General features: G+C 46.3%; 1 protein-coding gene across 2 annotated transcripts in view; it reads left to right on the forward strand.

Annotated features, from left to right (window-relative positions):
* The window catches only part of LOC143964209 (C-type lectin domain family 10 member A-like), a 62,561-nt gene that overhangs the window by 20,293 nt on the left and 14,419 nt on the right, over nucleotides 1-27,849 (forward strand). Inside the window, exons 4-7 of one of the 2 annotated variants that reach the window (XM_077473916.1) lie at nucleotides 16,477-16,515; nucleotides 17,562-17,633; nucleotides 19,760-19,792; nucleotides 23,682-23,756. In XM_077473916.1, coding sequence (XP_077330042.1) covers nucleotides 16,477-16,515; nucleotides 17,562-17,633; nucleotides 19,760-19,792; nucleotides 23,682-23,756 — 219 coding nt within the window. The remainder of the gene's footprint in view (nucleotides 1-16,476; nucleotides 16,516-17,561; nucleotides 17,634-19,759; nucleotides 19,793-23,681; nucleotides 23,757-27,849) is intronic. The other variant, XM_077473917.1, reaches the window with a different exon arrangement.

The following is a 27,849-nucleotide window of genomic DNA, read 5'->3' on the forward strand; positions in this document are numbered from 1 at the left end:
CGTCACCTGCCACAAGTTGTGGATTGTTCACTTGCCACGTCACCTGCCACAAGTTGTGGATTGTCCACTTGCCACGTCACTTGCCACAAGCTGTGGATTGTCCACTTGCCACATCACTTGCCACGTCACCTGCCACGTCACTTGCCACGTCACCTGCCACAAGTTGTGGATTGTCCACTTGCCACGTCACTTGCCACAAGCTGTGGATTGTCCACTTGCCACATCACTTGCCACGTCACCTGCCACGTCACTTGCCACGTCACCTGCCACAAGTTTTGGATTGTCCACTTGCCACGTCACTTGCCACGTCAGCTGCCACGTCACTTGCCACGAGATGTGGATTGTCCACTTTCCACGTCATCTGCCATGCCACCTGCCACAAGCTGTGGATTGTCCACTTGCCACAAGCTGTGGATTGTCCACTTGCCACATCACTTGCCACGTCACCTGCCACGTCACTTGCCACGTCACCTGCCACAAGTTTTGGATTGTCCACTTGCCACGTCACTTGCCACGTCAGCTGCCACGTCACTTGCCACGAGATGTGGATTGTCCACTTTCCACGTCATCTGCCATGCCACCTGCCACAAGCTGTGGATTGTCCACTTGCCACGTCACCAGCCACATCACCTGCCACAAGTTGTGGATTGTCCACTTGCCACGTGACTTGCCACATCACCTGCCACGTCACTTGCCACATCACCTGCCACAAGTTGTGGATTGTCTACTTGCCGCGTCACTTGCCACATCACCTGCCACGTCACTTGCCACGTCACCTGCCACAAGTTGTGGATTGTTCACTTGCCACGTCACCTGCCACGTCACCTGCCACAAGTTGTGGATTGTCCACTTGCCACGTCACTTGCCACAAGCTGTGGATTGTCCACTTGCCACGTCACCTGCCACGTCACCTGCCACGTCACTTGCCACGTCACCTGCCACAAGTTTTGGATTGTCCACTTGCCATGTCACTTGCCACGTCAGCTGCCACGTCACTTGCCACATCACCTGCCACGTCACCTGCCACAAGTTGTGGATTGTCCACTTGCCACGTCACTTGCCACATCACCTGCCACGTCACTTGCCACGAGATGTGGATTGTCCACTTGCCATGTCACTTGCCACGTCACCTGCCACGTCACTTGCCACGTCACCTGCCACGTCACTTGCCACAAGATGTGGATTGTCTACTTGTCACATCACCTGCCACATCACTTGCCACATCACCTGCCACGTCACCTGCCACAAGTTGTGGATTGTCCACTTGCCACGTCACTTGCCACATCACCTGCCACGTCACTTGCCACAAGATGTGGATTGTCCACTTTCCACGTCACCTGCCATGCCATCTGCCACAAGTTGTGGATTGTCCACTTACCACGTCACCAGCCACATCACCTGCCACAAGTTGTGGATTGTCCACTTGCCACACCACTTTCCACGTCACCTGCCACGTCACCTGCCACAAGATGTGGATTGTCCACTTGCCACGTCACCAGCCACATCACCTGCCACAAGTTGTGGATTGTCCACTTGCCACGTCCCTTGCCACGTCCCCTGCCACGTCACCTGCCACAAGTGGATTGTCCACTTGCCACATCACTTGCCACATCACCTGCCACAAGTTGTGGATTGTCCACTCGCCACGTCACTTGCCACATCACCTGCCACAAGTGGATTGTCCACTTGCCACGTCACTTGCCACGTCCCCTGCCACAAGTGGATTGTCCACTTGCCACGTCACTTGCCACGTCACCTGCCACAAGTTATGGATTGTCCACTTGCCACGTCACATGCCAGTCACCTGCCACAAGTTGTTGATTTTCCACTTGCCACGTCACCTGCCAAGTCACTTGCCGCGTCACCTGCCAGGTCACTTGCCACGTCACTTGCCACAAGTTGTGGATTGTCCACTTTCCACGTCACTTGCCACTTCACCTGCCACGTCACTTGCCACAAGTTGTGGATTGTCCACTTGCCACATCACTTTCCACCTGCCATGTCACTTGCCACAAGTTGTGGATTGTCCACTTGCCACGTCACTTGCCACAAGTTGTGGATTGTCCACTTGCAATTGCAATTGTTTAAAATATTTTTCTAATGGTTTTTCATCATTTGCAATCATTTTTGAGATTTTTAATGTAAAAAAAAAGGTCACCTTTAAAAACGCATATAAACGCAAACGCGGCTAAACGCGGGTGCCGCGTTTAGCTGCGTTTAGCCGCGTTTAGCCGCGTTTTGCGTCTGAAACGCAGAAATTTTTGTTTCTGAACGCATTTTTTTGCTTCTGGAAAAACGAGATTAAACGCAACTGCATATAAACGGAAAAAAACGAGACTGTGTGCATGGACACATAGGATAACATTGAATGAGTTCAGGTGCAGTTGAAAAAACTGTCCAACTGCATCTGAACGCGCGTTTAACTGCGTCTCGTGTGCATGAGGCCTAACACAACTGAGAAGAAAATAAAACAAATAGTATGGGTCAGAGGTTACCACTTATGATTGAAATCATGTCATTATGTATGGTTTGATCAAACTACTTGATATTTTATTTGTTGTACCATTCTACCCAAGGGCTCAATATGTCAATTGCAACTGTTAGAGAATTTGATGCTAGTGCATACATTTGCTCATATGAATAATACTGTTGAACTATATTTACCACTTCCTCTACTGCACAGACCAAGGGAGACCTCCAATGTCTTACCAGTGCTAGTCTGGCAGCTAATAGAACGTTGACCACTACATTTTTTCACGGGGTTGGGGATTAGTTCTTTATCTAAATTCAACAAGGCCTATCCAGGGGATATTTGCAATGGTATAGCAGTGATTTTGGATATTAGGTGAAAAAATATGAGGCCAAAATTTGGCAAAAGATTTACATGACCATAGAAGATGGAATCCATGGAATCGTGTGCCTACTTGTCTACAATTTCTCCAGCAAAGGTTGGACGTATGAGGGTAAAATGTGGATAGGCGGTAGGGTGTCGGGTACCATCTTAGATTAATTTTGTGCATTAATTACCAGAGATTAGCATTCCTATGTGCTGATTTGAAGACCCTAGAATATAAGACATATTTTCAGTTGTTTCACACTTTTTTGTTCAGTATATAATTCCACATGTGTTAATTCATAGTTTTGATGCCTTCAGTGTGAATCTACAATTTTCATAGTCATGAAAATAAAGAAAACTCTTTAAATGAGAAGGTGTGTCCAAACTTTTGGTCTGTACTGTATAAGTTGTGTCTCCAAACTTTTGTCCTTATTTTGCAAAGAACCATTTCTGACTTTAGACAGGGTTGTGTTGAGACCTAGGATTTCTTTTTTGCCTAATGTAGTGGCAAGTTTGCATTGCCGTCCCTGCCTATGTTTGCTTGATCAGGGCAGGTACCACCTTACAAGGAAAACATTTTTTAATATTCTTAAATGAAAGATATAAATATGGGGGGGAGGGGGGATTGTGGCTTGACGCGGATGGCAGCTAGGTTCCAAAAGGCTCCACGGCCATAAAGACAGTCTTTCTTCCTGGAGATGGGCAAAATTACAAGGGCGACTCCAAACAGAAGAGACCCTCAGAAGCGACTTCCGGGCATCACATCCCCGATATGATCAAGCCGCGGTCAGCTATAAGGAGCAGCTCCCTGACTGACAAGATGGCGTTGTCCCGCAACGATGATGACAGCAATGAGGGATCAATAGCGGCTTCTGAGGAATGGGTAAGAGATTCCTTGCATGTCGATGCACCGCTGACACTTGCAGACATGATGGAGATTGCTGCTGACGTCTGCCATAACTGACTTAAAATCTGAGATCAGAAACATGTCTAAGCAGCTATCCTCACAGGAAAGAGCAGGAAAAATGAGACAAAGCTATCAGCAAACTTTAAGCATTTTCTGAGACACACTCTATACACCTTATCAATATAAATAGACACCTTGAGGATCTGGACAATAGGGGAAGAAGGAACAATGTACAAATCAGGGAAATATCAGAGAACATAACACAAGAGCAGATTAAACCAGAATTACAAAAAATCTTTAACAATGTGCTGGGAAGGGACACTAATGCCGCGTACGCACAATCGGAATTCCGGCCATAAAAAGACAGATGAGAGCTTTTCATCAGAAGATGCGACGTGTGTATGCTCCATCGGAATTTAGCTGTCCGAATTTCCGCCAGCCAAAAATTGATAGCATGTTCTCAATTTTCCCGACGGAAAAACTTTCTATCGGTAATTCCGATAGTGTGTATGCAATTCCGACAAGCCAAAAATCACGCATGCTCAGATTCAACTACGAGACAGAAGCTATTGGCTACTGGCTATTGAACTTCCTTTTTCTAGTCCCGTCGTATATGTTGTACGTCACCGCGCTATAAACGATCGGAATTTGATGTGACCGTGTGTAGGCAAGACAGCTTGAGCCGAATTCCCTCAGAATTCCGTCGGGTAAACCATCAGAACTTTTTCCGACGAGAATTCCGATGGTGTGTACGCGGCATAACACTTAAATTGTCTTTGAAAGGGCTCATAGAGCTCTATGACCCAAAGGCCCACATGATGCACCACCTAGAGATATAATCTGTTGCCTCTCCAATTTCATACTAAAAGAAGACATTTTAAATAAAGCCAGACAAAATGATCTAATTGTTCTCAATGGAGACTCAATTAAGCTTTTTTCAAGATTCCTCCTCCATCACATTAAGCAACAGAAGAGCTCAGGGCTTTCCCCTTCACCCTCCAAGAAACCTCTAATGGTAAACAACACCATCTGAGACTTCCTCACGAACTGCATGATTTATGCGAAAACGTAGGCCTCCCACAAGTGGATTTACCTGACTGGTATCAGGAATTTAAATTACCAATACAAATAAGTGGAACACCAATGGCACCTGCTGTATCTCCAACAAGCACCCCACATAAGATAGGAAAATACAGTAAAACTTGGTTTGAGAGTGTTTTGCAAGACGACCAACATTTTTAAATACATTTTGACTTGATATACAAGCGATGACTTGATATACAAGTAGTGTCATGTCACAACTGAGTATAAAACAGAACAGAATCGCCTCTAAGTGTAGCAATATGGTTACATTTAATGAAGGTACAACCTTTTCGCAACTCACATGGTTGATGATTAAAAAAGGCACATCTAAGTATGCAGGTATCTGGGGTAAAGCTGTCCACATAGACAGTCCTCACCACCATCGACGTTGGCCCTTCCACGCTATGCTCCACAAGCGGTTCAATCTCTCTACTGCAGGGTAGTCTTCCCGGTCACGATTGCAGACTGACAGTGGTGAGAGATGGCGGTGTGGAGGACGGTCTATGTGGACAGCTTTACCCCAGATGCCCGCATACTTAGATGTGCCTGTTTTAATCATCAACCATGTGAGTTTCTAAATGTTGTACCTTCATTAAATGTAGCCACATTGCTACACTTAGAGGCACCCTCTCTTCTCTTTTATACTCCGTAGCTCCTGATGGATTGTTGCTTCTAATCCCTTTGTGGAGGCTGTTATAATTGCTATAATCTTTTTTAATATGGACTTTAAACTGAAGGACTTATGAATAAATTGTTGTGGAACAAATCATTTGAGTTTCTATTTCTTATGGGGAACTTCGCTTTGATATACAAGTGCTTTGGATTACAAGCATGTGTCTGGAACAAATTATGCTCGCAATCCAAGGTTTTACTGTATCATAAATACTCCAACCACAGCTACCTTACCACCACTCTGAGATCAAGATCATCTAGACCAAAAGATAATACCTGAATCACCACTTCATATGGAATTCTACACTTTACCTTTGGCCACAAGACTTATTTACAGTCACTGTAGCAGACTCCGTCTTACCTACCACTGTAAATCGACTAATTGACACAATAGGCCTATTGTTGTTCATCATCGGCTCTGCTTATCACTTTAACCCTTCTCTTTTAGGAAAGTAGATTCCTTCTTCATAAAGGGGACTTTGAATGGCCAATTGACGAACATGTATCTCCCTAATAAAACACATGTTTCTTTTTGGCAGAGGGTTATAGATGAAGTGAAGTGGTTCTCAGCTGGTATGGTGATACTCCTTTGAGACTTCAATATCCCTCTAAACCCTCTCCAAGACACCTCTTAGCCCTTGTACACAAGGTCGGACATTCCGACGGAAAATGTCAGATCGGACCGCGTTGTCGGATAATCCGACCGCGTGTGGGCTCCATCGGACTGTTTCCATTGGAATATCCGACGGACCAAGTTTTCCAGCTTGGCTATAAAACTTTCCGACAACATGATCCGATCGGACCTTGTCCGATCATGTGTAGAGAATTCCGATCTGACAAAGTGCCACGCATTCTCAGATCAAATTCCTAGACCAAAGCTATTGGCTACTAGCCTGAACATAGTCCAGTCGTAACGAAAAAACGTCATCACGTTCTGAACGATCAGATTTTCCGACAACTTTGTCCGACTGTGTGTATGCAACAGTTTCGGACTTGGTTGGTCAGATTTGGTTGTCGGAATGTCCGACCGTGTGTACAAGGGCTAACAGTCAAACTTCAATTGCATATAGAACACTTAAACATATTAAATCCATGTTGAGCTCTTTAAAGTTAGTGGACACTTCTAAATCCCTCAGAGAAAGATTTCACATTTTATTCAACAAGAAAAATATTCAAGCCCAGAATAGACTACATCTTTATAACACAAAGGGACCTTGCTTTGTTGACAGAAGCCAAAATAGGGTTTCAATTCGTTTCTGTTCATGCCCCCATCGCCATAACCTTTTCCCAACCTGACAACCAAACTAGAGCCTGTGATTGGAGATGAAATCCCTCCTTACTCCTAAAACCAGATGTACTCAATCAGATTGTGGAATCCACTCATAACCTGGGAAGTACATAAATGTGTGATAAGAGGTGAATTTATTAAATGGGGTGCACGGCTTAACCACTTAAGGACCGCCGCATGGCAATGTACATCAGCGCAATGGCACCGACAGGCGCAAGCACATACATGTACGTGCTTGCTTTCCAGCGGTTGGGGGATCCGACCCCCCTCCCGCTGTATGCGGCGGTCCATTTCGCTGCAGGAGCGATCCGGGATGAGGGGATGGCCGTTGGTTTCTGGCCATCCCCTATCGATCGCTCCTGGCGAATGAGAAGCTTCCCCCGCTGTGTATAGTAAACACAGGCAGGGAGGAAGTGATGTCATTCTCCTTGGGGTGGTCTTTTTGACCGGACTGCGAGGAGAACAGTGAAAGTAAGTGCACCAACACTACACTGACATGTAGGTACACATAGGCACACAAATCCCCCCCGATCGCCCCCCGATTCCCCCCGACCCCCACCCCCAGTCACAGTGTCACTGATTGCAGTGATCATTTATTTACTGATCACTGCATTCAGTGTCAGTTGTGACAGTAAAAACTGTCAGGGCAGTTAGTGTTAGGTCCAGGGTAGCCCCCTAACCCCCAATAAAGGTTTAACCCCCTGATTACCCCTAGAGTTAACCCTTTCATCCCCTTTTGCCAGTGTCACTAAGCGATAGTTTTTCTGATCGCTGCATTAGTGTCACTGGTGCCGCTAAGTAGCTAGTTATTTTTTTAGGTTCACCGTCAGATTTTTATAGCGCTAGATACCCCGATATATTACCCAATAATGGTTTTAACCCCCTGATTGCCCCTAGTTAACCCTTTCACCAACGATCACCGTATAAGTGCCACTGGTGACGCTGGTTAGCCGGTTAGTTATTTAGGTACCCCGTCAGGTTTTTATATAGCACCAGGGACCCCCATATACTACCTAATAAAGATTTTAACCCCCCGATTGCCTTTCACCACGTATAAGTGTTACGGGTGACCCACCATTTATTACCCAATAAAGGTTTAACCCCCTGATCACCCCGGCGGGTGATATCAATTAGGTTTTAGGGTCAGATAGGGTCTGCCGCTAACACCCACGCGCAAAGCATAAACCTCCTGTAGTGGTATAGAATCTGAACAGATCAATATCTGATCTGATCAAATCTATACTAGCGTCCCCAGCAGTTTAGGGTTCCAAAAAAACGCATTGTTAGCGGGATCAGCCCAGATACCTGCTAGCACCTGCGTTTTGCCCCTCCGCCCAGCCCACCCAAGTGCAGTATCGATCGATCACTGTCACTTACAAAACACTAAACACATAACTGCAGCGTTTGCAGAGTCAGGCCTGATCCCTGTGATCGCTAATGCCACGTACACACGACCAGACTTATGTCCGACAGACTTTCGAAGGAGTTCTGCCGGAGTTCTGACAGAGTTCTGACGGACTTTCCGAATGAGCGGATTGGCCACACACAATCACACCAAACTCCGACGGATTCTAACGTGATGACGTACGACTGGACTCGAATAAGGAAGTTCATAGCCAGTAGCCAATAGCTGCCCTAGCGTCGGTTTTAGTCCGTCGGAATAGCATACACATGAGCAAATTTTTCGGTAGGAACTGGGTCCGGCAGAGTTCTGGCGGAAAAATTTGAAGCATGTTCCATTTCTAAAGTCTGTCAGACTTTTGCGAATCAAAAGTCCGTTGCAGCCCATACATGATCGAATAGTCTGCCGGAATCATTCCGTCAGACTTTGGATGTTGAAAAGTCTGCTCGTGTGTACGGGGCTTAACAGTTTTTTTGGTAGCGTTTTATATTTAAATTCTTAAAGGCAGTGCTTGGTTTTCGGGGTCCTGTACGTGGCTAGGCTCCCAAAAAGTCTCCCACATGTGGTATCCCCGTACTCGGGAGAAGCATCATAATTTATTTTGGGGTGTAATTCCACTTATGCCCATAGCATGTGTGAGCAATATATCATTTAGTGACAATTTTGTGCAAAAAAAAAAATTGTAATATTCCTGCAATTTGTGGCAAAATATAAAATATTTCATGGACTCAACATGCCTCTCAGTAAATAGCTTGGGGTGTCTACTTTCCAAAATGGGGTCATTTGGGGGGGGGGTTGTGCTATTTTGGCATTTTATGGCCTTCGAAACTGTGATAGGTAGTGAGGAGTGAAATCAAAAATTTGCACCCTTAGAAATCCTGAAGGAAGTGATTGGTTTTCGGGGTGCCGTACGCGGCTAGACTCCCAAAAAGTCCCACATATGTGGTATCCCCATACTCAGGAGAAGCAGCAGAATATATTTTGGGGTGCAATTCCACATATAACTATGGCATGTGTGAGCAATATATCATTTAGTGACAACTTTTTGTAAACTTTTTTTGTGTCATTATTCAATCACTTGGGACAAAAAAAAATATTCAATGGGCTCAACATGCCCCTCAGCAATTTCCTTGGGGTGTCTACTTTCCAAAATGGGGTCATTTTGGGGGGTTTGTACTGCCCTGCCATTTAGCACCTCAAGAAATGAGATAGGCAGTCATAAATTAAAAGCTGTGTAAATTCCAGAAAATGTACTCTAGTTTGTAGACACTATAACTTTTGCGCAAACCAATAAATATACGCTTATTGACATTTTTTTTACTAAAGACATGTGGCTGAATAGATTTACCCCTAAATGTATGACTAAAATTGAGTTTATTCGATTTTTCTTATAACAAAAAGTAGAAAATATATTTTTTTCTTGAAATTTTCAGTCTTTTTCCATTTATATCGCAAAAAATAAAAATCGCAGAGGCAATAAAATACCATCAAAAGAAAACTCTATTTGTGGGAAGAAAAGGACGCAAATTTCGTTTGGGTACAACATTGCATGACCGCGCTATTACCAGTTAAAGCAGTGCAGTGCGAAATTGTAAAAAGACCTCTGGTCCTTAAGCTGACAATTGGTCCGGGGCTGAAGTGGTTAAAAAAAAATCCAATCAAAAAATCCTAACTCTCCCTACCACTATATGTCGTTTAAAGAAACTACATAAACAAAACCTTTCAGTGGTTATAGAATCTAAACGATTGAATGCCAGGAAAGAACTACAATCCATATTAATCCATATTTTTAGATTTAAGCTCTAATGAGCCGGGCCTTTGATTCCTCTTGTACCAAATTGTAATGTAACTGTAATGTCTGCCCTCATGTTGTAAAGCGCTGAGCAAACTGTTGGCACTATATAAACCTGTATAATAATAATAATATTAGAGAACAAATCTAGACATTTGCTGTTCCTCAAAAAACATCTCTACTACAAACATGGCAACAAGAGCAGAAAATATTTAGCCAGAGCCCTAAAAGACTCCAAATCATTCGAAAACATACACTGCATACGTTTGAGAACAGAGACCTTAGAATATTCAACAGATAAAATAGCAGCGCAATTTCCTGATTACTACTCTAAACTTTATGACCTTCCATCAATTCACAAACTGAACAAACTACTTGGAGATAGGAGCCATATCATCAGGGAATTTTTAAAACAAAGTACCCTCCCAACACTACAACTAGAGAAAATGGAGAAATCAGATCTCCCGATACAAGAAGTTAAACTTTTACAGGCAATTAAAGAACCTTAACCAGGGAAGAGTCCGGGACCGGAAGGCCTGACCTCCTAGTATTCCAAATTATTCACTGAAAATTTAAAAACCCCTCTCCTCGTAAACTTTACTTAAATAGTTAAATCAACAAATTTCTGAATCATTTCTACAAGCACATATTACAGTTATCCCGAAGACAAAGACCCCAAGGATTGTTCAAGTTACAGACCAATCTCATTATTGGACATTGATATAAAGCTTCTCGCCAAAATATTAGCAACCCGCCTAAGATCCCTTCTACTAAAGATCAACTTGCAAACATGTAAGCCTTCCAAACAAAATGATGTCCTGTATCTCCACTCTCTACTAGGGATGGCCGAACGGTTCACCCGGCGGTCGTTTTGCAGCAAATTTCGGCCTTTCGCGGTCCGCCCGATCGGCGGACTATTGCCGCTGTTCGTTCGGCGGACTTCCATGTTTACTGTGTAAAAGAATCATGGGGTACAGGACAGCCAATTGAGACATTACAGCACATGGACACTTGGACATTCCCCCTAACTTATAAATAGACCCGATCCGGCGGCCATCTCTGGCACACAGTGTCAGTGCCAAGATACATCTGACCACAGACACGTGGTCTAGCAAACACGGGCAGGGAAGGTATATCACTTTTACTGCCCACTGGGTGAACCTTCTGATGGCCGTCAAGCATGTAACCCGTGGCACCCGTGTAGATTTGGTTTTACCGCCACGGATTGCATCCAGGCCTGGCTCTTCTCCTCCTCCTCCTCCTACTCCATCCTCCTCCCTCTCCTCCTCGGCTGACTCCTCCTTTTCCGCTACTAGCGTCTCTTCCGCTGCGCTGCCCAAGCTCCCCAGAACCTATTCGACATGCCAGGTGAGACGTTGCCATGCCGTGCTGCGTCTGTTGTGCCCGGAAGCCAAGAGCCACACTGGCCCGGCACTCCTTTCAGCTTTGCGTTCACAGGCAGATCAGTGGCTAACACCGCTCAATTTGACAGTTGGTAAAGTGGTGTGTGACAATGGTGCCAATCTGCTTAGCGCATTGAAGCAGGGCAAAATTACGCACGTGCCATGCATGGCACACGTCTTAAACTTGGTCGTGCAGCGATTCGTTGTCAAATACTCTGGGGTCCAGGACATCTTGCGGCAGGCAAGGAAAATCTCGGCCCATTTCAGAAGATCTTACACGGCCATGGCTCGCCTTGCTGACATTCAGTGGCGACACAATCTGCCAGTCAGACGTCTTATTTGCGATTGCCTGACGCGATGGAACTCAACCTTCTATATGCTTGATAGGCTGCTCCAGCAGAAACGTGCAGTTAACGTCTACCTGTATGAACTCTGCGGCAGAACACGTTCTGGGGAGCTGGGTTTTTTTTCACCGCGCCAGTGGCTGCTCATGCGCGACGCATGCAGACTTCTGCGGCCATTTGAGGAGATCACAAAACTGGTCAGTCGCAGCCATGGCGCCATCAGTGACATGGTACCTTATGCCTTCTTTATGAAGTGTGCATTGCGTCGTGTCATTGATCAAGCTGTGGAGGAGCAGGAGCGGGAAGATGAGGAAGTCGCAATGCTGGATGAATTCCCGGGGGGGGGGCTACTCTATCTGAGACAAGTGAACAACAGGAGTCTGAAGAGGAGTCAGAGGAGGATGGTACCGGGGCGGATTAGGAGGAGCAAGAAGAGCATGCTTTAAACCTTTCTGGGATCCCTGTTGTTGTGCGTGGATGGGGAGAGGAGAATGAAGAGGACGAAATTATCCTGGATGATGAGCAGGAGCCAGGCTACCACACCACTTCCAGTTTAGTGCAAATGGGGGCCTTCATGCTCCAGTGTTTTAATAGGGACCCCCGTATAAAAAGCATAAGGGTCAAGGACCAGTACTGGGTGGCAACGTACTTAGACCCCCGGTACAAACACAAAATTGCGGAAATGTTACCGCCATCACAGAGGACTGTCAGAATGGAGCACTTCCAGGCTTTGCTTCGAGAAATTCTGCATTCTGCTTTTTCGTGCGCTGGCAGAGGAGGAATTCCCACTCACAGAGAAGGAGTTGCGGGGACCAATCCAACAGCGCCTGCAAGAAGAGGCCAGTTTGAAGATGTGTTGGTGACTTCTGATATGAGGTCATTCTTTCAGCCGACCCATCAACAGGTGTCATCCGGATCCAGCATCAGGGAACGCCTAGACCGTCAGGTGTCCGACTACATCGGGTTAACGGACGATGGGGATGCTCTGAGGAGTGATGGACCCCTGGACTACTGGGTGGGCAGGCTTGACCTCTGGCCAGAGCTTGCCCAATTTGCAATTGAACTGTTGGCTTGCCCCTCGTCCAGTGTCCTGTCGTTCAGCGCAGCGGGGGGATTGTGGCCGATAAGCGTACTCACCTAGCTCAAGACAGTGTTAACTACCTCACATTTCTAAAAATGAGGCATGGATCTCGGAGGAATTCAACACATGTGACCAGTAGACCATGTATATGTCTATAAACGATTTTTTTAATCGAGCACACAGACCTTCTTTCTTCATTTGGCTCACTTCCTTGTCCAAAAAAAGCACACCGTACTATATGCCCGTACCCTCCTCTTTGAAGAGGTTGAGCAGTGTCATATTTCTACTGGGGCTGCTTATTATGAGGGGCTCCCACCATCCCTGTGCTGTGCTGACATCCTCCTGGGGCTGCTTATTATGAGGGGCTCCCACCATCCCTGTGCTGTGCTGACTTCCTCCTGGCGCTGTACCTCTGCTGTGCATATTATGAGGGGCTCCCACCATCCCTGTGCCATGCTCATTATGAGGGGCTCCCACCATCCCTGTGCTGTGCTGACTTCCTCCTGGGGCTGTACCTCTGCTGTGCATATTATGAGGGGCTCCCACCATCCCTGTGCTATGCTCATTATGAGGGGCTCCCACCATTCCTGTGCTGTGCTGACTTCCTCCTGGGGCTGCTTATTATGAGGGGCTCCCACCATCCCTGTGCTATCCTGACATCCTCCTGGGGCTGCTTAATATGAGGGGCTCCCACCATCCCTGTGTTCTGCTGACTTCCTCCTGGGTCTGCTTATTATGAGGGGCTCCCACCATCCCTGTGCTGTGCTGACTTCCTCCTGCGGCTGTACCTCTGCTGTGCATATTGAGGGGCTCCCACCATCCCTGTGCTATGCTCATTATGAGGGGCTCCCACCATCCCTGTGCTATGCTGACTTCCTCCTGGGGCTGCTTACGGTGCAGGTGTCAGTGCTGTATATCACGGTGCTGGTGTCAGATCACTCTATCACGCTGCTGATGTCAGTGCTGTATATCACGGTGCTGGTGTCAGTGCTGTATATCACGGTGCTGGTGTCAGTGCTGTATATCACGCTGCTGATGTCAGTGCTCTCTATCACGGTGCTGGTGTCAGATCACTCTATCACAGTGCAGGTGTCATTGCTGTATGTCACGCTGCTGATGTCAGTGCTCTCTATCACGGTGCTGGTGTCAGATCACTCTATCACAGTGCAGGTGTCATTGCTGTATGTCACGCTGCTGGTGATCATCTCCTGCACCCTCTTCTTTGCCTGACCTTCCCTCTCCTCCATTGCCTTCATGTGCTCCACAGTCCTGAATTGTCACAATTTCACATATAAAAAAAGAATGCTTGTAGTTGTAGATCCCAGATTCACCTCATACATGTGTTATGTCATTGGCCATGTGGTGGGACTATGTTTGCACAGCTAGTAATTATGTTGTGGCTGCAAATTTGACCTGTAGGTTTGCAAAGTTCGCCTCCCATTGAAGTCAATGGGGCCCGCCGCAAACGTTACGGTTCGCAAACTATCGGCCGCGTTCGCGGTCCACGTTCGCAAAATGTACCAGTCGGAAGTTCATCCATCACTACTCTCTACACATCCCCAATGGCAAAAATCAAACTTAACGGTACTTTTTCCAATGTCATAAAAATTTTTAATTGTACCAGACAGGGTTGCCCCCTCTCCCCATTACTATTCATCGTTTCATTTGAACTCTTTATCCATTTAGTCAACCAAGACATTTCCATCCATGGCTTTAAAATTGCGGAAAGGGAATTTAAATCAGCAGCATATGCCAATGACCTCTTGTCAATAGCATAAGCTGTGATGATTTTTAGGTGACAGGTTCTCTTTAATGAGACATGCAGCGTCTAAAAGACCCCCAATGTCTCCTCTGGGCTTCACTGAATGTATCGAAATGCAGGTCACATTGCAATACATCCCTTTCTGGCTATGCTAGTCGGGGGGAAAGTGACAGAAGACCAGGAAGTGATGTCATACACATCACTTTCTGGGTCACAGCAAGAAGGGGAAGCGTGTCCACTCTTCCCCCTCTCCTCATCTGCTGGCACTCGCCATGTCAGTGGAGCCCAGAGTGGGCTCTCGTGCAGGGTGGGGGGCTGGTACCAGGGATTGTGTGGAAGCCACCTGAATGTGTGTGATACCCCCTGCCAGGGCTTCTGCCAGAAATTACAGGCCCCGTAATACCTACCTGACAGGGCCCCTCCAAAAATATCAAATTATACTTTTGCTAAACTGCAACACCAGCAATGCTATGCTTTTCAGGCAAATCAGAAATTATACCTCCATCCAACAAGACCCATTCAAGTGTATAGTAGCACGGAAGCAATATCTGTACCTACCTGGAAGTGAGCAATCGGTACAAATCACTCACTGTCTTCATTCAGGATGGTGAACACCCCCCCCCCCCACTCAACGTCTTGAAATAACACTGGGAATAGGAGGGAAACTGCAGCACTGTGGGGGAAAGGGGTACATAGCAGTCCCAGACAACAGGGGGAAGGGGCGCAGATACTAAAACTGATCCTCCTGTAGTGCAGCCGGAGGAAGAAAAGAAAAGTAGAAGCCGGCAGCACTGCACAAAAATCACTAGTGTTGACAATAAGGCAGTACTGATGGACCTCCTGCTCAGCACGTGCCCGGACCCCCCTTTTGAACTGATGAGGCCTGGACCCAGTACAGGAGGGCTGGCTATACTTCCTTATCAGCAGTACTGCCCCCTGCTGTCGGGTATGTAGGATGTACAGACTTGGCAGTGATATGAATACAAAGATATGAAGTGTAATGCCGCGTACAAATGACTGGACTTTTCGAGGGACTAGGTCCGACGGTCTTTCCAACGGACTTTCGGCGGAGTTCTGATGGACTTTCTGAATGAACGGACTTGGCCACACTCAATCACACCAAAGTCCGACGGATTTGAATGTGATGACGTACGACCGGACTAGAATAAGGAAGTTCATAGCCAGTAGCCAATAGCTGCCCTAGCGTCGGTTTTTGTCCGTAGGACTAGTATACACACAAACGGATTTCTCGGTCCAGCGGAGTTCTGGTGGAAAAATTTAAAACATGTTCTATTTCTAAAGTCCACAGGATTTTTGGCAAGCAAAGTTTCGATGGACTCGTTCCGTCGGACCTTTGCTGTCAAAAAGTCCGGTCATGTGTACGCGGCATAAGTCTCCATGAATAAATTCCTAACTTATAATATACAGCAGCAGTATAATTATTTTAGAGTCTCCGCCTTTGAGCTCCAGTTCATGACTTTGACTAATTAGAGGCAGACATGTGACATCTTTGAGCCGGCATCTTAGTTAGTCCAAGACATAGATGGTGACCATGGATGATGTCTGAACAAAGATGGCGCTGTCTTTCTGGACAGAGAAGCTGATGAGGAAATTATCAGGGGAAGTTTTGAGTTATCTGTAAGAGGATATAAATACCTGGAGGGGTTACACTGACATATTACTCAGAATGGTGCACCTACCATTAGGCTATGACAGGTCAACTTCAAAATTCCAAAAAGATTAAATGTGATTCAATGGGGCCTTATAATGACCATTGTGAAGATCGACAACACCCAGACCACGTCTGTGCAATCTGGGGACCATATCTTTATGTTTTTAAACTGGTCATGTGAGTTCTCCAACATCAAAGAACCTTATCTGACATAGTTTTCTATTTTCTCCTCAGATAAAAGTGTTAGCGAGAAAATGTCACAGATGAGGAATGGTGAGTACATAATGATCTCTATGGTGATGTCACAATGCATTTTGTGGGTTCCATATATTTCACTTCCTCAGGCTCTGTGAAACACTTGGCGGGGTCTCAGGGATTATCCCTTTAACATAAAAAAATTATACCGTTCTATTAGCCCTCTTCTATTGTCCCACAATAGAGAGTGGGTGATCCTTAGGGAGGACCGAGGCTATATAACTGCATATCACAACCTTTCACTATCTAGTAAACCATCTTGTAGCATATGTGGTAAGGCAAGGGCATGACATAAGGAATGAGATCCACACTGTCATCCAGGACCATAAGGTGATCTGATGTACCTTCAACAAAAGGAGGTATATAGTCTCAGAGTAGGGTGGGAAAGCCAATGTTATACTGTAAAACAAGTGATTTTTGTTATTTCAAAACATTGTGGATCTGTAATAGCCAACCTGACGGCCCCCACAAATAAACACAGACTACTATGCTTCAATTACGATTGAACACAATGAGTGATTGGTACCGATCGCTCATTGTGTTCATTCAGGAAAGGAAGGGACTGGTAAATGTGACAAATTTACCGGACCCTTCCCCCACTCTCCATCCTGAAGGATCCTATTGTGTGCTAGTTGCTGCCTGTGGGCAGGAGAGGAGGAAAGCCGGAGGCACTGCCGGGGGCACACAGGGGAGCCTGGGCAGCAGAGGGAAAGATATGGTGCACAGGGAGGATGATGAGGAATTACTGGAACTGATCCCCTGTATGACTTTCTTTGAAACAGCTAAAATCTGGCGGAAGGGAGAGGAGAAGAAGCCAGCCTTAAGCTGCTCAAGAAAGAGTGTTACAGGGGACTGGTTCCAGTAATTGCCCCCCTCCCTTTCCAATCACCCTCCCTGCCCACATCCAATTCATTCAGCTGCCTGGGCGCCCCCTTGTTGGCCTGAGCCCTGTATAGGAGGACTGGTGGTACCCTCTTATGTATTGTTTTGTTTAATGTTCTGTGGGTGTATTGGGGTGTAGATCCACAGTAATCTGAGATGAACCACCATTGTTATCATTACAGGTTCTCTTTCCAGTGATGTTCAGAGCATTCGAGCATCTGTGAGTTACCTGGAAAAAGTCCAGACAGCAACCAGTAAGATTATCTTATTCCAATCACTGGAACACTTACCTATCAAACCACCTTTCGCCACAGTATGTAAATAGAATGCACCGTAAATATTACAAAGCATTAGGTGCATTTTTATGGCAAAAAAGGTCAGTCTTCTACTGGCTATGTATACATATCTAAAGGAAACAATATAGATGATAGCTGGAACACAAACACCTAATCCTTCCTCTCCCCTCACACACACCCAAAAGCTGATATTGCAGGTCCATCATATGATGGGTCCTCTTCAGTCCTCTGCAGTGGGTGGTTCATGAGTCCTAACATGTGTCTGACATTACAGTTCCTCTTGTGTCCCCTAATATATTTGAACATGTTGATCTGGCGAAGTCTACTACTGCCAAGTGTGTCTCCTGGAGTATCACGATATCTGCTTTGGGATGTTTAAGGTGGCAGAGAATCGCCATACGCTGGTGGGGAGAGCGTAGACCCTTGACATTCCAGGAGATAACTTTTATAGCATGACTTTGTGTGAGGGAGGCCTATCTAGCAGATTTATAGATCCTAAAAGCTAGATGGGGAGCTGCACATGTCTCACTACTGAGGGACTATTTAGGTATCTAGAGCCTGTCAGAGGGTGCTTGAATCTTGAAGAAGAGGGTTTAGGGTGGAGAATGACCCAACGGGGTCCTGTAGTGTAAACAAAAAGGTACATACCCAGTGAAGCCAGGACTTCACTTTTTTCCACATGTACTATACACACTAGTGAACAGCGTTACTGGGGTTCGATGGTCTTTGCCCTTGATTGTGAAGCGGATCACTCTCCGGGTGTACCCGGATGAGAGAGAAGAGGGTTAATGGAGACCCTGAATTAACACTGAACTGGGCCAGGCATCTATCCCACGATAAGGTTGTACGTGCCCAATGAATAGAACCTAGAAATGAGAAAAAAACATTAACAGTGAAGCTAGGAGAGCAACTGCCAGGGGCTAGCAAGGAAAACATAATGTAGTGAGTTGTTCATGGAGGACTGAGGATGTAAGTGGCACACATCAGTGAATAAGGTCAGCAAGATCTTCTATGACCTGAGAAGTTGGAGAGTCAGAGCTTCTTAGGAGGATCTTTCCTCAGGCTGCGCTGATCTCTGGGTTCCACTATGCGATGAGGAGCTGGTGTAAAAGAAGCATCCATAGGAATGTGGAGATAGGCCTGCAGATAGTGCGTTGCTTCTTCTGGGTGGTAAACACTTCTTGTGAATAGTCCGCAAAGAGGAGAAGCTTGTAGCCATCAAGTTGAAGGGATTTTGAGTTGCAGAATGATTTCAAGATGTTGACTCTGTCAGTGTAGTTCAGATAGCAGACTATTACAGGGCGATGTGCTCTTTTCACTATGCAGGGTGTGGTGATTCCCAATGCACTCAGGATGCACGAGGCGCACATGTCTTGCAGGGAGTCAGAGTTAAAGGATTCGGGAAGCCCTATGACCCTCAGGTTGTTACGTCTGGCCCGATTCTCAAGATCATCCAATTTGTCTAGGATATACTGCTGTGTTTAACTTGACTGCCATTCAGTGGCATGAGAGCTCTGCACCTTATCTTCCAGGTCAGATAGGAAATGCTCTAGCTCAGATAGACCCTTGGCATGGTCTCCTAGTTTTTTCCTGAGCTGTGTGATGCCAGAAGCGATTGCCCTGTCAACTACAACTGTGGTTGTGGGCAAAAGAAGGGATGCTACTGCCTGTGCCGACCCTGCATATTGCTCTTCAGGGATAGGAGGGGCTGCTGGTAAAGGCTGTGTGGGGACTGACTCGATTGACATTTCCACAGCATTCGCCATATTGCCCCCATGTGTGTCTGGTGGGGAGAGACCTGGGAGGGTGGATGTGGCTGTAGTGGAGGAAGCGCACAGCACAAACCTGTCTATCACCGCCAGTCACAGGGATGGTGCAGAGGTGGTGGCGGGGTTGGTTGCCATCCGTGGGCTGTGGCGAGCCGGTTTTGTTAATTGACACTCCTGGAGCCACCATTCCGAACTCCTCCCAATGTGGCGCCCGAACTGGAAGTGTGAGTGGGTGTGTCTTGAATGTATGTAGAGTACAGAGGTGTGTATAAGAATAAATCTACTAATTGATGTTGGTTTTCCTCTCATTGTCAGATTCCAACGTGAATTTAACAGATCAAGTCACTGGTAATTATGTACTGCTCAATGTATTTTAGAATAGATAGATAGATACAATAGATTATTATTATTATTATTATTCAGGATTTATATAGTGCCAACAGTTTGCACAGATATTTACAATGTTAGGGAAAACAGTACAGTTACAGTACAATTCAATACAGGAGGAATCAGAGGGCCAGGCTCGTTAGAGGTTAAAATCTAGGAGAGAGGGTCAAGTGATACAAAAAGGTAATAACTGTGGGGGATGATCAGATGGAGAAAATAAAAGTACAGTTGTTAGGTGTGGATGGCATAGGCCTCTCTAATGCCGCGTACACACGAGCGGATTGTATGGCGTACTTAGTCCGTCATACAATCCGACGGACAATCCGTCGTAGTTTCCACTGAACGGACTTGACCACACACGGATACACAAACAGTCCATCGAAAGCTTGCGCGATGACGTGTACAGCACGTACGACGGGACTAGAAATAGGAAGTCCAAGACACAGCAAAGCACCCTTCCGCCGTGTAAATCCTTTCTGGGCATGCGCCATTCTTAGTCCATCGAACTAGCATAATGACGACCGTATTGTCCGCTGAAACCAAAGTACGACGGAAAGATTTTTGGAAAAACCGAAATTCTTAGTACTCCGGACTGCACGCTGAAAAAGTCAGCTGAAGCCCACACACGAGCGGATTGTCCGCTGAAATGTGTTTCAACGGACTAAGTACGTCAAACAGTTCGACCGTGTGTACGCAGCATAAGGAGTATTTTCTGGGATCGTCTAAAGGCAGAGTGGGAGATAATTGGACAGATTGGGGTAGGGAGTTCCATAGGATGGGAGAGGCTCTGGTGAAATCCTGGAGGTGAGCAAGGGAGAAGGTGATGAGGTAGCTAGAGAGCTGGAGGTCTTGGGAGGAAAAAAGAGAATGCTTAGTTTGGTATTTTGAGGCTAAGCTAGTGATGTAGCTGGGGGCCAAGTTGTGGATGGCTTTGTAGATTGTTGTTAGTATTTTGAATTTAATTTGTTGGGTGAGCAGAAGCCAGTGGAGGGATTGATAGAGAGGGGTAGCAGACACAAAGCGGTTGGTAAGGTGGATGAGCCTGGCAGCAGCAATCATGGACTGAAGGAGGGATAGCCCATGTAAAGGTAATCCAGTATGAAGGGAGTTGTAGTAGTTGAGGCGAGAGATGACCAGGGAGTAAATTAGAAGCTTTGTGGTGTCATTGGTTACAAAGGGGCATATTTTGGAGATGTTGCAGAGGTTGAGACAGCAAGATTTGGACAGTGATTGGACGTGGGGGCCTAAAGGATAGATCAGAGTCCAGGATTACACCTTGGCATCGGGAAATGGGATGATAGTTGTGCCATCGATCTTGGCAGAGATCAGGGGATGGGGCACGAGGGGGAGGAAAAATGGTGAGCTCGATTTTGGATAGATTGAGTTTGAGGAAGTGGTGTGACATCCAGGCTCATATGACTGTTAGTAAATTAGTGATACATGATGACAGGGAATGAGCTGAGGGGTAGAGAGATGAATTTGGATGTCGTTGGTGTAGAGATGATATAGATCGAGAATAGGAGAGGTCCAAGAACAGGACATTGGGAGAACCCCAACAGAGAAAAGAAGATGAGAGTAGGAAGTCGAATTTAAGTAATGCTAAAGGTGCAGATGGATAAGTAGGAAGAGAACCAGCGAAGGGTACAATCACTGAAACCAAAGGCATGGACTTTTTTTCAGGAGAAGGTGGTTGTTAACCGATTCAAAGGCAGTAGAAAGGTCCAGGAGTAGGAGTACAGAATAGTGTCCATTGGTTTTGGCAGTTAGTAGATTGTTTGATAGTTTTAGAAGGGCAGTTTCTGTGGAGTGTTGAGGGCGATATCCAGACTGAAGGGGATCAAGAAGGTTATTCTCAGTGAGGTGGACAGTAAGGTGGTCAGGGAGTAAGGAGATGGGGCTTACGTTGTTAAGATTGGTGGGGTCCAGTGAGGGCTTTTTAAGTATGAGGGTGACTAATGCATGTTTTAGAGAGTTTGGGAGAATGCATTTGCAAGGGAGCAGGGTCCAGGAGGCAGGTGGTTAGCTGGACATTAGCAAGAAGTTAGATAGATCCCACAAGTACCTGTGTGAATAAAGCAGAGGTCTCCAAACTTTTCTATATGAGGGTCACATTGTATATTTTACAAATATTTTCAGGCCAAAAAAAGTCAGTTTTATGAATGATTACAATTTAGATGAATATATTTTGAACTTGATCCACTATTCAGTATAAGTAAAACAAAGCAAAGAAATATAAATAAGCTTGAGCCTATCAGGGTCCTCATCAGAGTCTTCAACAAAGTCCACCCTTACATCAGAGTTTCCCCTTACATCGTAATTCCCATTATAGTCTCCTTTACATCAGAGTCCCCCATCCTTCACAATATCCCCATTATATTGGGGTCCCATCAGAGTCCCCCTTACATCAAACTTCCCGTTACATCAGAGTTTTCCTTACATTAGAATACCCATCAAAATATCCCCTTACACCAGAGTTACATCAGAATACCCCCTTACATTAGAATACCCATCAGATCCTTCCCTTACACCAGAGTTTCCATAGATGCCCCCCTTACATCAGGCTCCTCACCATCACTTCCATCAGAGTCTCACCTACATCTGGGTCCCCATCAATATCCACACTTACATCAGAGTATGTCCTTACATCAGGTTCCTCACTGGAGTCCTTCTTTACATCCGGGTCCCATCAGAGTCCCCCATTACATCTAGATCTTATCAGAGTCTCCTCTTACATCAGAGTTCTGATAAGAGTCACCCCTATATTAGAGTTCCTATGAGAGTCTTCCCTTACAGCAGAGTCCCCATAAGAGTCACCCTTAACATCAGGGTTCCCATCAGGGTCTCACCTACAAAAGAGTCCCTCCTCACATCAGGGTCCACATCAGAGTCTTAAAGTGGTTCTAAAGGCAGAAGGTATATTCTATGCAATAAGATTAAAAAAAATACTTCTGAGTGCAGCAGCCCCCCCCCCCCCCCCCCCAGCACTCCTAATACTTACTTGAGCCACATCTCGATCCAGTGATGTTGCAAGAGAGCCTCTGCTGTCCGGGGACTCTCCCTCATTGGCTGAGACAGCAGTGGTCGCCATTGGCTCCCACTGCTGTCGATCAAATCCAGTGAATAAATAAAGAAAAAATACTGCCCTAATATCCCAAATGGAAAGCAGCCAGCACTACAAAGGACAAATTGTGAATAGAAATAAATAGGAGGAGACAGGGGGGGAAGGGCCAGGTCGCGGCTCGGTGTCTGACTGGACACACAGAGCAGCGGCTCGGCTGCCACCATAGCAAGGATCGTCAGCAGGGGACCGGAGAAGAAAAGGATCGGGGCTGCTCTGTGCAAAACCATAACACAGACGAGGTAAGTATAATATGTTTATCATTTTACATGTTTCTGGTTATCAAAAAATCTCCTTTATAATCCTTTTTTACATTATAGTCCCATAAGAGTCCCCTCTACATCAGAGTCCCCATCAGAGTATTGCCTTTATAAAAAGTCCCCATTGACATCAGGGTCTCTTACAGAGTCCACCCTTACCTCACACACTTACAGGGTGGCTGGGTGCCTGAAAGGTCTGGATGGAAGAACAATGGTCCTCCTGTAAATGCTGGGCGAAGGATTTGATAGGTTGGTAGGATACCGGCAGCCCTGACAACCAATGATGGTATACTGACAGCACAGCCGAAGGAACCTGCACTGGGGTCCAGATGTGGAGAAATGAAGACTGTAGGAATGTTAGGGACCGCTAACCCCGAGCTGCGAGCCAGATAAAATCTTGCAGTGGTCTGTAGTTTGGAGACCTCCGGTATAAAAGGAGGCCAGCTCTCTCCTGACATTCTGTGTATTTCAGCTTCTTTTTCCAGCGACATTCAGAGGATTTTGGGATTTTTGGGGAAAGTGGCAGAAGAGCTCCAGAAAATGAATAGTAAGTTTATCATAAATTATTTCATCCAAAAATTCTCCAAGGATCCACAGTACATCTACTGATGGCCGCACCTATGTAAGTCCAATGAAAGATAAAAACATCAATTTTTTTTATAGTTGTAATTGTATGTTTTACATCACAAGAAGGGATCAGAAAACATTTCCCGAAATATCTCACCTCAAAATATGTGGAACCCCAGGGGCGGACTGACCATTAGGGCAGTCGGGCGCGGACCGAGGGCCCGGTGTCCAGCAGGGGGCCCCACGGTGTTTGCAACCGCCCGTAGAGTTAACCCCTTTTTGGAGCTGGCCATTAAAATCTATTATGGGCATCGGTGCCCGCAAAAAAGATGGCCGCGAGCCGACCATGGAATAGCGCATGCGCTGTTCCAAAGCCGACCGGGCTCAGGAAAGTTCGTACGCGCTCGGCTGGGCGGCGCATGCGCAGTAACGTAATGGCGCCTCCCGGCGCCATTTTCGAATAGGTGATCGGGACACTGGCAGAGGAGCTGAGCAGGGGTGAGTACTGAGGAGGGAAGAGAAGAGTAAAACTGTGGGTAAACTCTGTGAGTGAGAGCGGAGGACATCGCTGGGAGCCCGGAGGTGGCGGAGGGTGAAGCTGTGGCATGCAGGGGAGGGACAGAGACTAATGTGTTCTGTCAACTATCATATTACTTCTCCACATCATCAGTGCTGTGTCTTCCTCCTGTGCCCCTTTCACCTCTCCACAGGTCAGAGAAGCACTGTGCTGCCCTGACCAGTGGAGAGGTGAAAGGGGCACAGGAGGAGGACACAGCACACTGATCATGTGGAGAAGTAGTGATGGTGGACAGAGGAGGAGGCTACTGTGAGGAGGACACTATCATGTCTTCAACCTCTGTCCCCCTCCTGCAGTATGTCCGCAACCTCTGTCCCCCTCCTGCAGTATGTCCGCAACCTCTGTCCCCCTCCTGCAGTATGTCCGCAACCTCTGTCCCCCTCCTGCAGTATGTCTGCAGCCTCTGTCCCCCTCCTGCAGTATGTCCGCAACCTCTGTCCACCTCCTGCAGTATGTCCGCAGCCTCTGTCCCCCTCCTGCAGTATGTCCGCAACCTCTGTCCACCTCCTGCAGTATGTCCGCAACCTCTGTCCCCCTCCTGCAGTATGTCCGCAGCCTCTGTCCACCTCCTGCAGTATGTCCGCAACCTCTGTCCACCTCCTGCAGTATGTCCGCAGCCTCTGTCCACCTCCTGCAGTATGTCCGCAACCTCTGTCCACCTCCTGCAATATGTCCGCAACCTCTGTCCACCTCCTGCAGTATGTCCGCAACCTCTGTCCACCTTCTGCAGTATGTCCGCAACCTCTGTCCACCTCCTGCAGTATGTCCGCAGCCTCTGTCCACCTCCTGCAGTATGTCCGCAACCTCTGTCCACCTCCTGCAGTATGTCCGCAACCTCTGTCCACCTCCTGCAGTATGTCCGCAACCTCTGTCCACCTCCTGCAATATGTCCGCAACCTCTGTCCACCTCCTGCAGTATGTCCGCAACCTCTGTCCACCTCCTGCAGTATATCGGCAACCTCTGTCCCCCTCCTGCAGTATATCGGCAACCTCTGTCCCCCTCCTGCAGTATGTCTGCAACCTCTGTCCCCCTCCTGCAGTATGTCCGCAACCTCTGTCCCCCTCCTGCAGTATGTCCGCAACCTCTGTCCACCTCCTGCAGTATGTCCGCAACCTCTGTCCACCTCCTGCAGTATGTCCGCAACCTCTGTCCACCTCCTGTATCATGTCTGAAGCCTTTGTCCACCTCCTGTATCATGTCCGCAGCATCTGACCATCTCTTGTCTTTTATCATGTCTGCAGCTCTCTGCCCCCATCCCAGGAATCCCCCTCTGTCCCCATCCCAAGGATCCCCCTCTGGCCCCCATCCCAGGGATCCCTCTCTGCTTCCATCCTAGGGGTCCAGGGGTTTACACATGTTGCAGCCTCAGCAGAAATTATACACTCTGTCACGCTTGGCATGGGGCTTGCTCTGCAAAGGTTGTGCAACCTTATCCAGTACAGCGACCAAGTGGCTAAAGCAGGCTATAAGGAGGGGTTAACCTGCTTTAACCCCTTGGATCTCACACTAGCATGATGCTACTGCGTGCATTACACATTGTTGCTGGGTGTTTGCAGAGTGGCCCTATTCACTTGATTGGGTCATGATCATCCACCAAAAGCAACAGGGGGTATAATTCCTGCCGCAGCATGTGTACAACCTCAGCTGCTGCCTCTGCAGCTAAAGGGGGTAGAGACCAATGTATGTAATGTGGGCAGTGTGGCTGGGACACAGGGGGGGCCCCATGATCTCCTATTGCCCGGGGGCCCCATGAGTTGTCAGTCCGCCCCTGTGGAACCCTGTATCAGGGGGGTTGCTTGGGATGATCCTCACCTTGCAACAAGGTTTATCTTAGACATGTGCAATTCATTTCAAATTCGTTTTTTAATGAATTTAGACAAATTTGTTAATTCGGAATTATCCGAATTAACGAAGACCCGTTTAACAAATTTTTCAGAATATTTATAAATTTTAATATTTGTAAAGATGCAAATTCAGAAATCCGAAAACCTGAAAATTTTAAGAAATCTGAAATAATAATTTACCAATAATAACTTAATTATTACTATTAAATTATAGGTATTGGAATTTTTTTCAAATTTGTCTTTTAGTGAACGTAAAAAATACAAATTAATCCAAAGTTGTAATTGTACATTTTACATCACAAGAAGGGATCGGAAAACATTTCCCAAAATATCTCACCTCAAAATACGTGGAACCCTGTATCAGGGGGGTTGTGTGTGATGATCCTCACCTTGCAACAAGGTGTATCTTAGACATGTGCAATTCGTTTCAAATTAGTTTTTTAATGAATTTCGACAAATTTGTTAATTCGGAATTATCCGAATTAACGAAAACCCATTTAACAAATTTTTCAGAATATTTATAAATTTGAATATTTGTAAATCTGCAAATTCAGAAATCCAAAAACCTAGAAAATTTTAAAAAATCTGAAATAACTTACCAATAATAACTTAATTATAACTATTAAATTATAGGTATTGTAATTTCTTTCCAAATTTGTCTGTTAGTGTTCATAACGAATACAAGTTTATCCAAAGTAGTAATTTTTTTTTTTTTTTTAACAATTTTTATTGAGGAAAATGCATAGATGTACAGAAAATTCCAACATGCTGGAAAAATATTACACAAACACAATCAGAGTTCTTGGCAGAAACAAAATCAAAGCACTGAGCAATTGAACATACAAACTTTCTGAGGCCGCGTACACACGCGCGGACTGTTCGCCCAACTTTGTCCGTCCAACAGTTTCGGCAAACAGTCCGCTCAAACTTAGCCTGGACGGACATGGCCACACACGACGGACGAACAGTTTGCTGAAACCGTGCGCGATGACGTGAACGGCACGTACGACGGGACGAAAAATACGACGTCCTATACACTGCATTATAGCTTTCGGCGTGAAAATCCTTTCTGAGCATGCGCGCAACTTTGTTTGACGAACAAGCCTACACACGAGCGGACTGTTCGCTGAAACAAGGTTTCAGCGGACAGTTTTACGGAATTTCCGAAAAACCTTGTCCGTCAAACTGTCCGCTGAAACTGTCCGCTGAAAGCCCACACACGAGCGGACTGTCCGCCCAAACACAGTTCAGCGGACAAAGTTGGGCGAACAGTCCGCCCGTGTGTACGCGGCCTTAGGGTAGTTTGGCCACCTTGGGTTACAAATTATCAGAGATAGACGGTTTCAGAGTAGCTATCAAAAAATAAAAGACGAGGGAGCCAAAAAGAGAGGTTGACATGTTGTGGGGCGGTAAGAGGATCCTTATCCTCAAACCTAATGCCAATTCGGTCTGGGGGTGAGAATATGCGGGGGTCATTTGAGGATAAGGCTAATGGAGCCTGGTCGAGAGCTTACAGCATATGGTGGCTCGTTCGTGACCAAAGTTGTAATTGTACGTTTTACATCACAAGAAGGGATCGGAAAACACTTCCCAAAATATCTCACCTCAAAATATGTGGAACCCTGTATCAGGGGTTTGTGTGGGATGATCC

The sequence above is a fragment of the Lithobates pipiens genome, unplaced genomic scaffold (assembly GCF_037356315.1).
Source record: "Lithobates pipiens isolate NorthernLeopardFrog02 unplaced genomic scaffold, aLitPip1_a1.2 Scaffold_8, whole genome shotgun sequence".
In the NCBI taxonomy this organism is placed as follows: domain Eukaryota; kingdom Metazoa; phylum Chordata; class Amphibia; order Anura; family Ranidae; genus Lithobates; species Lithobates pipiens.